The following is a 14,665-nucleotide window of genomic DNA, read 5'->3' as shown; positions in this document are numbered from 1 at the left end:
ATTTACCTCTCCGGCATTGTGGACTGCACCGCTGAAACCACTTGCCTCCTTCCCCACTCCTCGTGAAACGCTCCTGCCCAGCCAGCTAGAAAAAAATAATAGGGAGAGGTGGGATGTCGGCAGCGCTGCAGCCCCATGCTGGCAGCGGCCCTGGTTCCCGTGAGGGCGGCCGCCCGGTGTTGGGTTCCACTTCACTCCCTGTCCGGGGCGATCGGTTTTTGGGGGCCAATGTGTGTGCTGGGTTCGCTTGCTAATTTTTTTCCAAGATGCTCTTTGACCAACGTCTCTCTCCAGCTGGTGTCCTGCGGGTGCTGAGCCCCGCGGAGGCTGCCCGAGCTGTCTTTTCTACTGAACGCTGTGTGGAGTTGCCATTTTTTTTTTAATTATTATTTTTGCTAACTTATTTGGATTTTTTTTTTTTAAATAAAGGCATTCTTGTTTGAACTGCTCGGGGCTTCCTTTACTCCTGTTCGCCTCTGTGCAGGTCTGCCCTAATTCCCAGGTTGGGGATTTCTCCATATCAGAAAATCCAGCTGGACTCCAGTGTGGTCACTCAGCGGTGGAACTGGATGCCCCACACTCAAATCAGCCCTGCAGAGAACAGTGATCTCACTAGTCTGCAACTGTGGCTCAGCCCTGTGCCCCAAAAACTCTTGGGGGAGCTAAAGATTAATTGTATTTTTAATTTGGGCTCTAGAAAGAAGGCTCAAGCCAGCACTGTTTTAAAATCTTGTTTATTGGAACACACATACATCCTTTCCTGACCCGATCCAGGGTTTGGAGTCCATGCAGTACCAATAATATGATGAAAGAAGTAGGGCATTGATATAAAGGGCTCACTGACTCTTCAAATTAAAAAAATATTTAATACTGTATTAGGCAAATAATACACTGAAAAGACATCGTGACTGTATAGCCTCTCAGATATTGCACTTCCAGACAGCACATGATAAGTATAAGGTCATTCCAGCCATCAATAAATATCACATCAGAAATAGGGGCCACACAAGGCAAACGTGGCATAAGGAGACGAAGAGATCCTACCCTACGGGGAAGAAATGGGAAGAGTGAAGGGCCTCCTGGATTGATCCCTGCCCACAGCCTGGAGGCAGGAGAGGAGAGCATCTCCTCTGGTCCCAGAGGGGAAGGGATGGGCATGTCCCGGGGCGGGGGGTGCCCCCCGCTGTGTCTCCCCAGGTGCCCAAGGAAGGTCCCCTCTCCTGTGGGTGCTGGGTACCGTCCCGGCCAGCAGTGAGCCTATGGGGCGGTTCCAGCCCTTCCCCACGCAGCCCTTCATGGACCCGTCGTGCAGGCACAGCCTCCCCTCTACATGGCATCTGGCAGCACCCCAAAATGCAGCACCCTGACCACCTGCACCCTGGCAGACAGCCACCCTCCTCGCCCCTACGATGGCTGGTCTCTGCTCCACCCCATGCAGCACCGACCCTGGCACTGGCACTGGCCCCCGCTGGGGGCAGCTCCCTGCCTGGCCACCCCGGTGTGAGGATTTTCACGAGCCTGAATCTTCCTTGGCTTCAAGTCCTGTGGGCAGCAGAATTCCTGATGCCCAAGGGGGCTCAGATGAGTCAGTGCAGCAGCCCATGGTGTATTGGCAACATGAACCAGGCAGGAGAAAGGTTTCCAAATATTGCAGCCCGCTTTTGGGGTGTCTCTGCTGCTCCGTGATTGCACCACGCTTCTGCCAGCGACGGAGCAGGCACCCAGCAAGCGCACCCAAAGCCCGGCCAGTGTGGGGAGAGGTGGGTGGACAAGCCTCAGGCGGGAGCCATGGGGAGCTGGGGGAAGCGGTGGGGTGCACAAGCAGAAGGGAGAGCATCCTTTTCGGTCCACCGCAGCGAGACTGCAGCGTTTGTTGGTTTGGGCCAAGGAACAGGTGCAGGCTGGGCTCTTGTCCTGAAAGGCAGCCAGCACGTGGCCATACTGATAGTGGGGATGTGCTGAGAAACAAAGTGGGAAAGGCCCTGTGAGGATGGCGGCACACCTCCACCCGTGCACCCACAGGCCAGCAAACCCAGATGCAGTCAGTAATGAATCTTCCTGGCACAGGGGAACCATGCCCCAGGGTACAGCAGGATCCCAGGAGCATCTTTGAAGTGCTTGACTATCCTTCCCTCACCCCAGTGGGACCCCCCATCTAGGATGGCATTCTGGGGTCCCCAGTGGAGCTGTCTGTCCGAGGACTGGACAAACCGTACATGGTTGGGATGCTGAGCATCCCTCCTGCATCATCTCAAGGTCCTGTAAACCTCAGGCAGCAGCGGTGGGCTGTTCCCCCACCACTGAGGTCTCCATGGTCCTCCATGGCAAGGCAAACCTGTTGAAGGCAGACACCCTGCCTGGGTGATGCTGGACAGAGGACGCTGGGCCTCATGCTCTCCTCTCGGTCCCCATCCAGCTCCGAGGCCTTGGTCCTCCTCGCACTTACCCAGGGCTGGGCTGGTTCCTGTCACGCTGACCCTCAGCAGGAATATGTCCGGACCGTGGAGGTCTCCAGCCTTGGCGACCCAGAGGCACCAACTGGAAGTGAGTCAAAGAGCAGAGCATGCAATTAGCAACTGCTCCAATTAGCCCTCAGCTTTCCACCAAAATATTTGTTAGGCAGTATCTGTGTGCTGACGCCAAATGGAGATGAGGGTCAAAGGAAAAGGCATGTTTGCCCAGCTCTGATGCTCTCAAGGCTCCAGGGTATGTGGCAAGTTGCCACTTGCCATCCCCACTCTCGGCCAGCGAGCACCCTGCTACCCATGTCTGGGTGCTGTCAGACCCAGGGATTTTGTCCCAGGTTTCATTGTCATCAGCTGGGTGGGAACTGCAGCTCCCAGGGATGGGGTGGAAAGGGTTGAACAGGTTTGACCCAAAGCACTGGGTGAAAAGCTGTGAAATTTGAGCAAATCTGGAGGCAGGAGGAGAGCTGAGCCTGGAGTTTGGGGCCAGAAGGTGAAAGCATAACTTTTTAATTCTCATTCACACATTCATTTCTGAGCCTGTTGAAGCCAGCTCTGCACCACTGGGGATGTGGTGGGTGGCTTGGGACAGGGGCACCAGGGTGCCTGGTCCAGGGGACAAACCAGCTGGAGCTTGTGCCTTCCTACAGCTTTGGAAGGGACCAAAATACCTTGTAGAGAGGAGTCGTGTGGTGGGGACGTGCGTGCTCAGCTAAAACACGACAGCCAGCAGCACAGGCAGCAAGCGAGCCACAGCAGGTCCCTGCCAGCCTGGGAGAGGGGCTGCTCAGCAGCGCTCAGACTGGATTGAGCTGGTTAATTCTGTCCCTTTGGGGATGGGTCCCAAAAGGCTGGATGGACAAGACTGGCCCAGAGTGGGCTGCTGCTCCCTGACAGCCCCCAGTGCTACCCCAACAGGCTCAGACCTGGATGCCAGACCCAGGGTGAGTGAACATATCCCCAGTCCAGCCCTCTCCCTTGTCCTGGCAATTCAAAACAAAGAAATCACACACCAGACCAGAGTCTGAAAATATCATTTACAGCAGACAATGGCTCATGGATCACACGGATTCAGCATCACAGGTGATCAAGCCTCGCTCCCTCTCCTCTCCTAGTGGCACATCAATCCCCATATTCACCATGAGGTCTGAGCAGGGGTGCGAGAGGACCCTGGGCGGATGGGGGTGACCTACCTTCCGGGGGCATTTTCTTGGCAGAGGCGGATGGAGGGGGCAGGGGCACCACGCTGGTGACACGGAAGCCGGCGGGCAGCGTCTCGGCTGAGCCACTGAGCATGTTGATGCTGTGAACGTCTCGTGGGCGGAAGCGCTTTCGCCAGGACGGGGTTCGACGGAAGGTCTTGTCATCACCCTGTGAGGGAGGAGCAGGTTATGGGCCCGGCAGCTGTGGCAGCAGGACCTTCTCCCCCTGTGACACACTAGCACTACTTCCACCTAACAAGGGTGGGCCTGTACATGAGGGCCAACTCTACCATTGCAGAAGTGTGTCATCAAACTGGACCAAGGACATAGGAGACGTCTCCGGGATCCCATGACATAAGCTTTATCCTTTCCAGCTTGCCCATTTCTTCTCTCCAGCCTGCCTGCAAAGATGCCTTGGAGACATCAACACACATGGCTCAGTAAAGACCCCAAGGGATGCATCTAACCTTGGCCAGGTGATGGCATCTGGAAGTGCTTGCTTCCCTCCATGCTCTGAAAAGAGCCCTGACTAGCTCTGCTATCATATCTTAGTGAGGAAAGTTACACATCGGAGAGATCTAGATGAATTCCAGCCTTCAGTGACTCAACGTGAACAGTTTTCTGGCTGCTTAACAGGGCATCTCTAACCCACCACTGCAGATGTGGCATGCCCAGAATATCTGTGACTCCAAATGGCAACATTAAAGCAGCTGGCAAGGAAAGCCAGGTGAGCCTGCTTGAAACTCAGCCCCCTGAGCGTGAGGCTCGAAATGATGCACAAGGCTCTTCCTCACCTGCCTCCGCAGCCTGGCAGCACATTCCTTGGGGCCTTGTCTAATAGCTTTAGCTTATTCCACTGATACTGCTCATGCGACTGCTCTAGAGAGCCCGTGACGCACTATTTGACACCCCTGGACAAGGAGGGGGAGATCAGTGGTCCTCTTTCTCCTGTTTCTTGCACAAGAAGAGGTGCTCAGCATGATCTGGACATAGGAGGTTTGGTACTCACATCGTCCAGCCTCCGATCTGTGCCCAAGGCGAGCAGGTTGTTAAACTCCCTCTCCAGCACTTGTCGAGCCTGAAATTAACAAAAAATTAACAAGAAATGAGCATTCCCCATCGATGGAAATGGTTTCCAGCACAAACTCAGGAAAGCCTGAGAATGACAGAGGGAAAGTCCACACGCCATCCGAGTGCTCTCCTTTGAAAGGTAGAGCCAGGTTGGTGGGACTGGTGGAGTTCCATCGCAGCCATGTCCCATGCTGGCTACCCTCCTCCAAAATCCCCCAAGGATGCTGCTCTTACCTGCGTGTTCTGCGTGGGGATTTGCAACACGAGTGCCAGACTGTTGTGGTCGAAGTTCTCATCAAGGGCCAGGAGCGCCCCATGCACCCCGCTCTCAACGAGGTTGTTTGCATACTCGCGAAGCCCAATGGATTGGATCCAGTGAATGACCTGGTCATTGGTCCACACCAACACATCTGCAAAAGAGAGAGGGCATGTTCAGGGCCAGCTCAGGGTTGTGCGGGAGCCTGATGATGTCTGGAATCCCTTTTGCACTGCCCCAGGCTGATCCTGGGACTCTCTTTCCTGAGCCAGCAGCAGTACTGGGTGCTCAAGTGCCAGGAACAGCTCACTTCAATTTACCAAACTAAATGCTGAAATAACAGGCAGAAAACAACTGTGAAAATTAATCCTAAGAACCCACGGCTGCTGGTGTAATTAGGGGCATTATCAATAATGAGATGTAATCTAAGCAGCAGCCAGATGCGCAGGGAATCTCAGGACAGCCAACGAGGAAGGGGAGGCTGAGCAAGCTGCAGGGTGTCCTGAGCATCTGAAATAGGCAGGGTAAGATGATCTGATGATGCTCGGACTGGATCTATTCTGTTTTGACACCCTTCCTCCCTCCTCATGCCTGACTGGAGTAAGCTGCGTAAAGGCGCTTGGAGCAATCTCTTGGGGGAAATACTGCAGGGAGCTCCCCACTGGAGAACAGCCTTGTGGCTGTTCTGTTGCTCAGAAATCACGATTTTTCCAAGGCAAATGCAGTTAAAAGTAAGGGATAGGAGAGAGACCATCACTGGGCATCTCTTGGGAGGTTTCTCATCTCCTTTTCCAGAGCTGGATTGTGTACGTGGCTGCTGACCTTTGATTTCATGTTGGGTCTCTTCTCGCCTCCTCTCGAGCTCTTTGCGGTCGTAGTTGAGCCTCTTCAGGCACATGATGCCGTACTGCAGGCTGGTGCTGCAAGGACATGAGATGTTACCCAACCCTCACGAGGGCTCAGCGTCGTGCGTTGGGTGGCTCGGAGGGACCTGCAGAGGGACCCACTTCCCTGCTTGCTCTGACCCCAAAGGATGCTTCACTTCAGGGTTGGGTCACTACAGACACAACCCAAAGGGAAGATCTTAGCTGGAAAATCAGGAATGTCCTTCACTTCCATGGTAATTCCCCACTCCACCAGTTTTACCCTGTTCTACCTGCCTGAGAGCGCATGGATCCAAAAATCGGTACTCCGTGCTTGGTGGCAGGAGGGGGAAGGGAGAACCAGCCCATGGGGCTGCTCCAGGGCAAAGGGCTCATCCCCAGAGCAGGGGGCCCCTGGCAGGGCCACGGATACCACCCGTGGGCCAGGGTGGACGGTGGTATCCCATGACAGGGCTGGATACTGGTGTCTGAGCCGGGTGGTTGGGATGGCATAAGCCTTCTCCAAGCTGGGCTGCTGGCAGATGACTGCTCTGCCTGCCAGTGGGGTACCAGGTGGGATGAGCCCAAGGTTTGCTCCACAGCCAGGAGAAGGCTTGATCCTCTGCAGTTTTGCTGCAAGGAGTATGATGAAGGAGAACATTAGCCCATATGAGCTGCTCCAGACCAGGTGGTTGAGTTTAGCCTAGAGCACCAGGGCAGGCCAAGATGGGACAACCCCTCAGATTGCCCCATCCTCTGCTCCATGTGCAGACACTGCACCCCAGTGACCTCCCAAAGGAGAGGACTCACCGGTGGAAGCTATCCACCATCTTCAAGTGCACTCTGAGATCTTTCTTGGTGAGGTGGTCCAGCATCCGTGCATCAACAAGACACTCCATGAAGTAGCTGCGATATTGCGGGAGACCCAAGCTGGGCAGCCACTCGTTCCCAATCCACTCGTGGTTCATGTCCCCATAGGCCAGTGTCTGTGGAGAAGCAAATGGAGAAGCTAGGGAGAAACCATGGCTTGGTGGAGCTGCAGACTCCTAGGAAACCAGTGACAGTTTCAGTGCTGCAGCCTGGGGGTCGCTGTCCTAAGGACCAAACCTAGGCCAGAGGAGTTTAACCCCAGTTTCTATCAAAGGAACTGAAGGGAACAGTCCTGTTGGCCATGGTCTGTGTCCTGCTGGTGTCCCCCAAGGAGACAAGGCAGTAGCCAAAAAGCAAGCATAATGGATAGTTGGACTTTATGACTAGCTGCTTCTGGAAAAAGTATATTCATGAAAGCTGAAACAACTAAGAAAAAGGTTTCAGTGCATTTCCAATTGATTTTTAAGAAGCTTAGAAATCACCAAAAGATCTGCTTTATGACTTAAAAATGAAAATAACAGGTTTTGGGCAGAAGCTGATCCTGGGTCCAAAAATAAAATAAAACCCACCAGAAGAAAAGTAAAACATTTGAGAGTGATAAAACCAGAAGAGATGGATCCAAGCAGGACTCTTCCCTCCCACCTTTCAGTTAATGAGAATGGTTCGTATCCTGAACTTGGGGCTAAAAGAAAGGTGAACACTAAATGTCTGTGCAGCTAGAAACCTGTCTCCCATGCAGGGTGTCGGTGGTTTTTTTTAACGCAGCGTCTGTATCTTACAGGGGAGGTCCTAGAAAAAGCCACTCTGCCTGAAGCAGATGACACTGGTTGATGCAAGGTCCCAGGAGGACCACCAGGAGGACCACCCTGTACTTGAAAGATGGCTCAGAGGAGCAACCACAGGGCGCAGGTTCAGACTCCAACAAAGACCGGGTGAACACTGATGCCCCAAGCTCATCTCCCATGTGCCCCGTGATGTCCAGCTCTCCCTCCCATAACCACCCCATTTACCGCCCACAGAAAAGCGTAACATGGGACCTCACCTGTGCCCAGCTGCCTTCCTCTGTGTCCTAAGTGTGACACATGCAGCATGTCAACAGAAAGGACAGGTAAAGTCAGTACCCGGCGGCCCTGCACCATGAAATCGCGTGCCATGCATGCTGAGCGTGGGACCCCTCGGCACAGCGTGACCCAGAAGGGATGGGGGCTGGTCTCATGGCTGCACGGTCAGGGAGCTCAGCCTTGTCAGCAGGGTGCTGGGGACGCCCCGACCCTGATGGGTACAGGTTTCACCCCATCTCTTAGACAAGTGAGGAGGATACGGGATGAGGCTTTCCGGATGGGCCTTGGGCTGGAGATGGAACAGACACTGGGGCTCATACATCTTCCCTGGGAAATATGGGCACTTCTTGGGTTCCCCAAAGACCGATGGATGCAGAGAGAAACCCAAGCTTCAGCTCACGGGTCACAACCCCCAGAGGGGCTGCTCAACCCAATTCACCAATTTTGTAGCTATTTCCTCCCTTGTCAACCTGTGCTGGTTTTGCTCAACCTCACAAAACCCACCAAGGGAAAGTGTCACACCCCTGCCGTGCCTCTGAGCTTTCCTTTCCCAAAAGGCATCTGCCAGTTACAAGTCTGTGCTACCAGCAGACAAAAGCTTCAAAAAAATGCCTAATTCACACAACAAATCCAAAATGCTGCTCCTGCTCTGAGACATGGTCGTGGGGCCCATGTTTTCAGTTGCAGAGAGGGGAGCACGGCTACACCTCTCCAAAGGAGCCAGAGCTTCTGGAAGCATAGCCACATCCCTCCGAGGGACCCCAAGCTACCAGCCAGTGGGAGGGACAGACAGTGGGGACAATGTTTGGGTGTGCTAAGGTCAATGGGAGATTAGACAGCGACCTCTCTGGGTGCAGAGTGGCCAATGTGGGACTCAATCTCACGCATCCATCTTGAGATCACTCTCGTTTTTTGTCTTTCAGTTCTTTCCTCTAACTCACAACAGACAAGACAAGCCACTCTAGAAACCCAGCAAAACCCACTGGGGCTTGACAAAGGAAAATGCATCTGATGGTTTTTAAGCCAGTTTTAGAAATTGTTGGGATATTAAAGGTTGAAAGATGTTTTCCAAACAGGTGCACAGTGCTGGCCAAGAGCTGACACACGAGATGCAGCAAAGATCCCCTTCCCTCCCGGGGTTTAGTGTGTTAATGCACACCCGGAGCTCAGCTCGGTAACTGATACGCTGTGCAGCAGCAGTGGGGCCAGTCAGCCTCACCGTCTTGGTGGAAGTCGCCATGTTCTCCATCTCCTCGTGGGTGACCCAGACATTTCCAGAGGACTGCAGGGAAAAGAGCAGAGTGGTCAGGGTAAACCACCATGGAGCCACGGCCTCAGTTCACAACCGTGCTGGAAATAAGCCTGGCTCAGGCTGATGGAGGATCAGGCCACCCTTGCACTTGAAGCTGTACTGGGGAGGTCTTGCAGCGTCCTTGCAGCTCAGGCTGGTGGCACCCTGCTGCCCGTGGGAACCCTGGGCTGTCCGTGCAGCCACAGAGAGCGCAGCAAGGACCACTGGCCCTTTGGCTGCCTTTATACTTTGGTGTTACGCTCATGGAGCCTGCAGGCTTGTCTCTAACAGCTGTGAGCCCAGCCACGGCCAGCTGAAGGGACACAGCACGCTTGGGGCCTTTCCTTCTGCTGGCTGCATTTCTACAGATGTGTCTTGACATTACTGGGGCACCATTAACCCCTCGAGGGGTTTGGGGACCAGTACAAGACACGATCCCTCCATCTGCTCCATGTTCTATCCAGGGCAAAACTGGGACCTGCAGTTGCTCTGATTTGCCCCAGGAATTTCACGTGATCCCAGGAAAAGGCTGGTATTGAGAAAAAGGCTGTGCATAACTGAGTTGGCCCTGTAAATCACACACATGCTGTTTGGATGGGATTTTATCCTCTCCAGGGCAGACCGTCCCCGAGCTTTGCTCTTCGCGGGCTGCTCAGCAGGGTCAGCCTCTTGCTGACAGTCTCACAGTGTGAGGAAAAGAGCATTTGCTGGTGCCTCAAGACAGGAAAGTGCTTCACACTCGATGGTCATAAACGATCTTTGTGCCTGAGGACAAGTGTCTGGTGATTTGACTGGCCCATGAGGGAACGTCACCCCCTCCACGGCCACGTCTGCCTGCAACACTGGGACTCCCTGGTGACCGATGGACCACTGTGGTCACAACGAGCCAGAGGAAGGAGGGAAACCAGTGCGTTGTCCTGCTCCATGGAGGGTCTGTAGCACGGAGCACTTACCGTCCGTGAGGTGGGTGGTGCTGAGGGGCTCGTAAGTGAGACCATCTCCTGGATGGCCAGACGCAGTTTCAGGCGATGCAACGCATTGCTGATGCCGATCTCCCTCTGGATCTCAGTGTCAGACAGGGCCGACATGATGGCTCCGCTCTTCACGTTGGCTCGGCAAGCGGCAACATACCAGGCTGGCATCCCCACCCAGAGCTGCCAAAACAGGGCAAAGCTGGTGACTGCCTGACAGACCCCCTCTAACTACCGCCGGCAGGATCAAGGTCATCCTCTTTGAAGCTCAATATCAATAAACCCACATGGGGCTCCATTTTTGTTTGTAGCTTGCACAGATGGCCTGCAGGCACCCCAGCATCCCTATATCTGACGGACACAGCACAGGGAAAGAGCACCCACCAAGCCTTTCAACTCAAAGCTCTACTCAAATCACAACTGTACAGAATATGTGAGGGATCTGGGGATCTGCTCTGTTTCCCGCGGTTTTGTAACCACCAACCATGTGCATGGACCAAGCATGGTGGGACTGTGGGGTGCTGTACCGCTGTTGGGGGAGCACACTACAGACCAGCAGTGACTGCAAAGCCATTGGTGCATGGGGACGATGCACAGGTACACTCTGCCTCACCTCCAGCCAGGAGACAACAGTGGGGCCATCCCAGTGAGCAAAGGGCAATCCTTTCCTCCGAGCCTCTTCCAGGAGTTCGTGCCTGGAGGGAACAGAAGCACAAGAGTCATTTATTGGGGGCTTGTTGGGGAAAGGGGCTCCTGAAAGTGAGTAGACCATGGGCAATAAGAACCAGCTGGTAGCAAAGCAATAAAGGAGCTAACAGGGCTCAAGAGAAGGTGAAGATGAGAGGCCTTTTCCAGTCCCATGCTGCCCCTGCTTCTCAGCCATTGGGCAGGACATTTTTTTGCTGGGGCAGGGAAGAAGGTTCACTCACTTCTTCCGCAGGCGCCGATCCTTCTCGGCCTGAGCACCCAGCTTGCCAAGTCCCAGAGGGTCCTGCATGCCCACCTCCATCTCGGTCAGCAGCACTGCTGGGCAAGCAAGACATCCTCAGGTCAGCCTGATTTCCCTAGGGTCAGCATGACATCCCCCAGGGCCAGTGTGGGCACTCTCACAGTCCCCATGCCAGGGTGTTGGGGATGCACCATCACACCACAAGAGGTGACAGTCTCCATTTCCAACCCACCCACATAGCCCTCCTGCATCCCTGGAAAGCCCAAGGGGATCTCTGCCTGCCATGCCTCCCATTGCAAAATGCTAAACATCAAAGCAGAGAAGGATTTAAGAGTGGAAAAGCTGGTCCTACCAAAGGGCTCTACAAAATCAAGAAGGTCCTATGGCGAGGGAAGCAGATTTGGGGACATTAAAGATAAGGCACAGTGACAGGGGGTCACTATCCTCACTGCAGCTCTTGCAGAGCATTAAGAGTGATCCCATGCTCAGGCCAGAAAGGGCCATGGGGCAGAAAGCACCAGAACCCAATGGCCCTGTAGCTTCAGGGGGCCCAGAGCCAGTGGCCCCAACATCCCCAAACCAGCAGAGGTGTCCCTGCTCCTCCGTCTGTCACCCCAACAGCACCCTAAAGCCAGACAGTGCCAGGAGACGTGCAGAGAGCCTGGCCCAAGAGGACGCCCGCCCGGCACGCACAGGAATAGGGCTGCTCACGGACCCTGCCCCGTGGCCCCTTCTCTGCTCAGCTGAATCAAGCGACCCTTCTCTTTTTTCCCGAACAAGCGCCCGATGGAGGATTTGATCCCCTTCCTCTTGGAGCCCTTGTGCAAGGAGTCCTGGCTGCTGTTGCTGCTGGGGTTGCTGGCCTGCTCCTCCAGCGAGCTGGGGATGGAGGAGGGAGAGGAACAGCAAAGCCTTTCGGTTATTCCTGAGCAGCACACAAGCCATGGCAAACCCCAGCCCGTCCCACAATCCCACGCTTGCCCCATGTAAATCCTCAAACCAACAGAGCAGGCACTGGTGTGAGATCCAAAGGGTGCTCCACATACCTCTTCCCATCCTCCTGACTTAGCGCAGGGTGGCCCAGCTTCTCCAGCCGCAATGTCCTGGGTGAGGATGGGGGGGACGTCTCACATTTGATGGTGGTTTTATCCTCTCGGCTTTCGTCCCGAGCTGCAGGTGACTGAACAAGCACAGAAGCCATGAGGCTGGGCAGCCAAAGCCCACCTCCATCCTTGCCCTGCTGCCTGCCTCTCTCTTGCTCCATGGAGGCATGGCCAAAAGAGCCACCAGGGCCCTGAGGCTTTGCCACGCTCCAGGATTGGCCTGAACTAGAGCTCTGGCAATGGCTCGAGATGCCCAAGCAGATGGGGAGGATGTGGCCACATGGCCAAGAACCTGGGAATAGGGGGAAAAGAGGATGCAGCTCCATGGTCCATGTCAGGGTGTGGAGACAGGAGCTGCCGGCCCTCAGAAGAGGGCTCTGAGGAGCACAGATGGGAATGTCCCAAAGACTCCCTGTTGCCAGAGGGGACACACAATGTTTGAGGACCCAGTGGCTTTCTGAACCTCCCCATGTCCTGCCAGACCCCCCAGGCTGCCAGCCGGCACATCTCCAAGCACCTTATGGGATCCCCATGATCCTCCTGCTGAATCCCTGGGGTCCCCAGCTCCATCCCGCGCCTGCTGCACCCTGACCTGGTGTGGACAAAGCCAGGAGCAGGCTGGAAAAGGGGCTTGGACAAAAACCAACGGGATGGGAGCCACTCACTAGCAGTTTCCTCCGGTGCTTCCTCAAGTCGCTGGGCTGATTGCAAGGGGGAAAGCGAGAGAGACACAGAAAGGGGGGCAGTTAATGGAGAACCCCCCCGCAGAGCAGTCCCGGGGCCAGGTGTGCCAGGCTGGGAGACAGCGAACATGGGCACCCCCGTTCCACATCACCCTCCCGCACACCCACGTGGATGCCGGGGCATCGCTCCCACCCCAGGCAGCCATGCGCACACCCTGTCCAGCCCCCCGTCCACCGCGCCTGCCTCCTCACCAATGTCATGATCCCCATGCGGTCGAGGTCCTGAGCGGCGCTGCGGGAGGAGAGCTTGGGGGTGGAGCGGCCACTGAGCGGTGGGGATGAGCTGGCCAGGGACAGGGCCGTCAGTGACGTGGGGATGGAAGCCCTTTTGCAGAGCTGGGTGAGGTTGAGGCCTTCCATGCTGCCGCTCGTGACGCGGGTCTCCAGCTCCTCTGCGCGGAGCTCCGTGGACTCCTTCTCCTCTTGGATCATCCTGGAAGAGCAGCAGGGCTCAGGACTCCTGGCTCCCCACCTTTCTGGGGAGTCATCTCACACCTCCCAGCATAGGATCTCCCTACCCTGGGGAAATGCACCTTGGGTGTTGTGACTCAAGCGCCCTATCTCCAGGAATGGCAGCAAAGTTCCATCAGGATCCACATAAACCACAGCTGAGACATACCACGATTTCTTTTAATATTCATGGAGGACTTTTTTAAATAATGAACCTTTCTGTGAGCCAGCGCTGGTGCAGCTGAGGGACAGGGAGCCATGTGCAGGAAAGACCAAGCCCTGTGGGTGGATGTCCTAGAGCCATTTCCCTGACTGAAGCTCAACCAGGACCTCAACTTTAGGGCATCAGACCCTCCTGCCACCCCTGGAGCCATTTCAGAGCAAGGTGGTGGTGGGTTTTGGCCATGGTCACTACCTGATCTCCTCGTTGATGGCATCCAGCTGCTCCTGGAGCATCATAGCCAATGTCTGGGCGTCTGAGTGCCCGCCAGGGGAGAGCACGTCCATGGAGCTGAAGAGCGTCTCACGGTCATCGTCATCCACATCGGAGATCTCAGGGTCGCTGTCGAAAGCATGAGGCCCTGTGGCCAGGACGCCGCCTGCCTGGGTCTGCTCCCAGTCCTGGGGGAACAAGGTCCACTGGTCCTACTCGGCACCCCCATGTCTCCAAAAGCCAAACTGGAGACCTCCACGCAACAGTTACAACTCAACGCAACCCCAATGGGAAACCCATCCTGCCACACTAACCCCCCCCACGCACCAGGTGAATAACATTGCCCCATGAGGGCAATGAGACACATGAGACCAGCATGCAAGGCAGAAGGAGACCCCAACCCCAGCTCTGACTCCATGCTGGCATGAAGATGGATTACCTTGGCTGGCTCCTCTCGACGGGTGGCAAATCGGCCCTTCTGTGCCCGAGGCAGGCCCGGGGCTGTCCCGAAGGGCTCGGCGGGGGCATGGACCACAGCGCTCAGTGGGAAGCGCAGGTCCGTGGCACTGCCCATATGTGATCTGGGGAGAAAGAGCCCTGTTGCAGACATTGCTCCATGCAAGGATGCCCTCATCACCAGGCTACTCCCCTTGCAGCTCAGGCTTGCTCAGGACAGAGGAGGATGAGGCCACTCTGGGATGCCCACCCCAGCGATGCTTGCCTGCTCTCAGAAAACGATGCAAAACCAGGCTCTGGAAAAAGATGCCCCATTCCCCCATGCTGGCCCTGGTGATGTGCTCACAGACTGTAGGAAGCTCAGCCCTGGGCCCTGGCCTGCTGCTGCCTCCCCCTTCGCTGCAGTACCCACTGGGGCAGCCAGCCAAGCTCTGGCCAAAACCACCTGGCGCAGTGAGTCTGCTGCGAAACCATGAGCTGA

At 55.5% G+C, this 14,665-nt stretch overlaps 1 protein-coding gene across 16 annotated transcripts in view; it reads right to left on the bottom strand.

Annotated features, from left to right (window-relative positions):
* Positions 1 to 724: 724 nt before the first annotated feature.
* Positions 725 to 14,665, bottom strand: part of PPFIA4 (PTPRF interacting protein alpha 4) — a 57,607-nt gene continuing 43,666 nt past the window's right edge. For 4 of the 16 annotated variants that reach the window (XM_055728261.1, XM_055728260.1, XM_055728270.1 and 1 more), the window contains 17 exons: positions 14,168 to 14,309; positions 13,711 to 13,916; positions 13,038 to 13,278; positions 12,768 to 12,803; positions 12,046 to 12,179; positions 11,715 to 11,878; positions 10,980 to 11,076; positions 10,664 to 10,745; positions 10,033 to 10,233; positions 8,948 to 9,070; positions 7,770 to 7,796; positions 6,668 to 6,843; positions 5,817 to 5,914; positions 4,973 to 5,148; positions 4,677 to 4,745; positions 3,659 to 3,836; positions 725 to 2,538 (listed from right to left, as the gene is read on the bottom strand). In XM_055728261.1, coding sequence (XP_055584236.1) covers positions 2,480 to 2,538; positions 3,659 to 3,836; positions 4,677 to 4,745; positions 4,973 to 5,148; positions 5,817 to 5,914; positions 6,668 to 6,843; positions 7,770 to 7,796; positions 8,948 to 9,070; positions 10,033 to 10,233; positions 10,664 to 10,745; positions 10,980 to 11,076; positions 11,715 to 11,878; positions 12,046 to 12,179; positions 12,768 to 12,803; positions 13,038 to 13,278; positions 13,711 to 13,916; positions 14,168 to 14,309 — 2,209 coding nt within the window. In that variant the 3' untranslated portion in view covers positions 725 to 2,479. The remainder of the gene's footprint in view (positions 2,539 to 3,658; positions 3,837 to 4,676; positions 4,746 to 4,972; positions 5,149 to 5,816; positions 5,915 to 6,667; positions 6,844 to 7,769; positions 7,797 to 8,947; positions 9,071 to 10,032; positions 10,234 to 10,663; positions 10,746 to 10,979; positions 11,077 to 11,714; positions 11,879 to 12,045; positions 12,180 to 12,767; positions 12,804 to 13,037; positions 13,279 to 13,710; positions 13,917 to 14,167; positions 14,310 to 14,665) is intronic. The other 12 variants (XM_055728269.1, XM_055728274.1, XM_055728273.1 and 9 more) reach the window with 10 other exon arrangements.

The sequence above is a fragment of the Falco cherrug genome, chromosome 16, assembly GCF_023634085.1.
Source record: "Falco cherrug isolate bFalChe1 chromosome 16, bFalChe1.pri, whole genome shotgun sequence".
Lineage (NCBI taxonomy): Eukaryota > Metazoa > Chordata > Aves > Falconiformes > Falconidae > Falco > Falco cherrug.
Note: the sequence above shows the minus strand (reverse complement) of the source record. Positions and strands in the feature narration are given on the sequence as shown.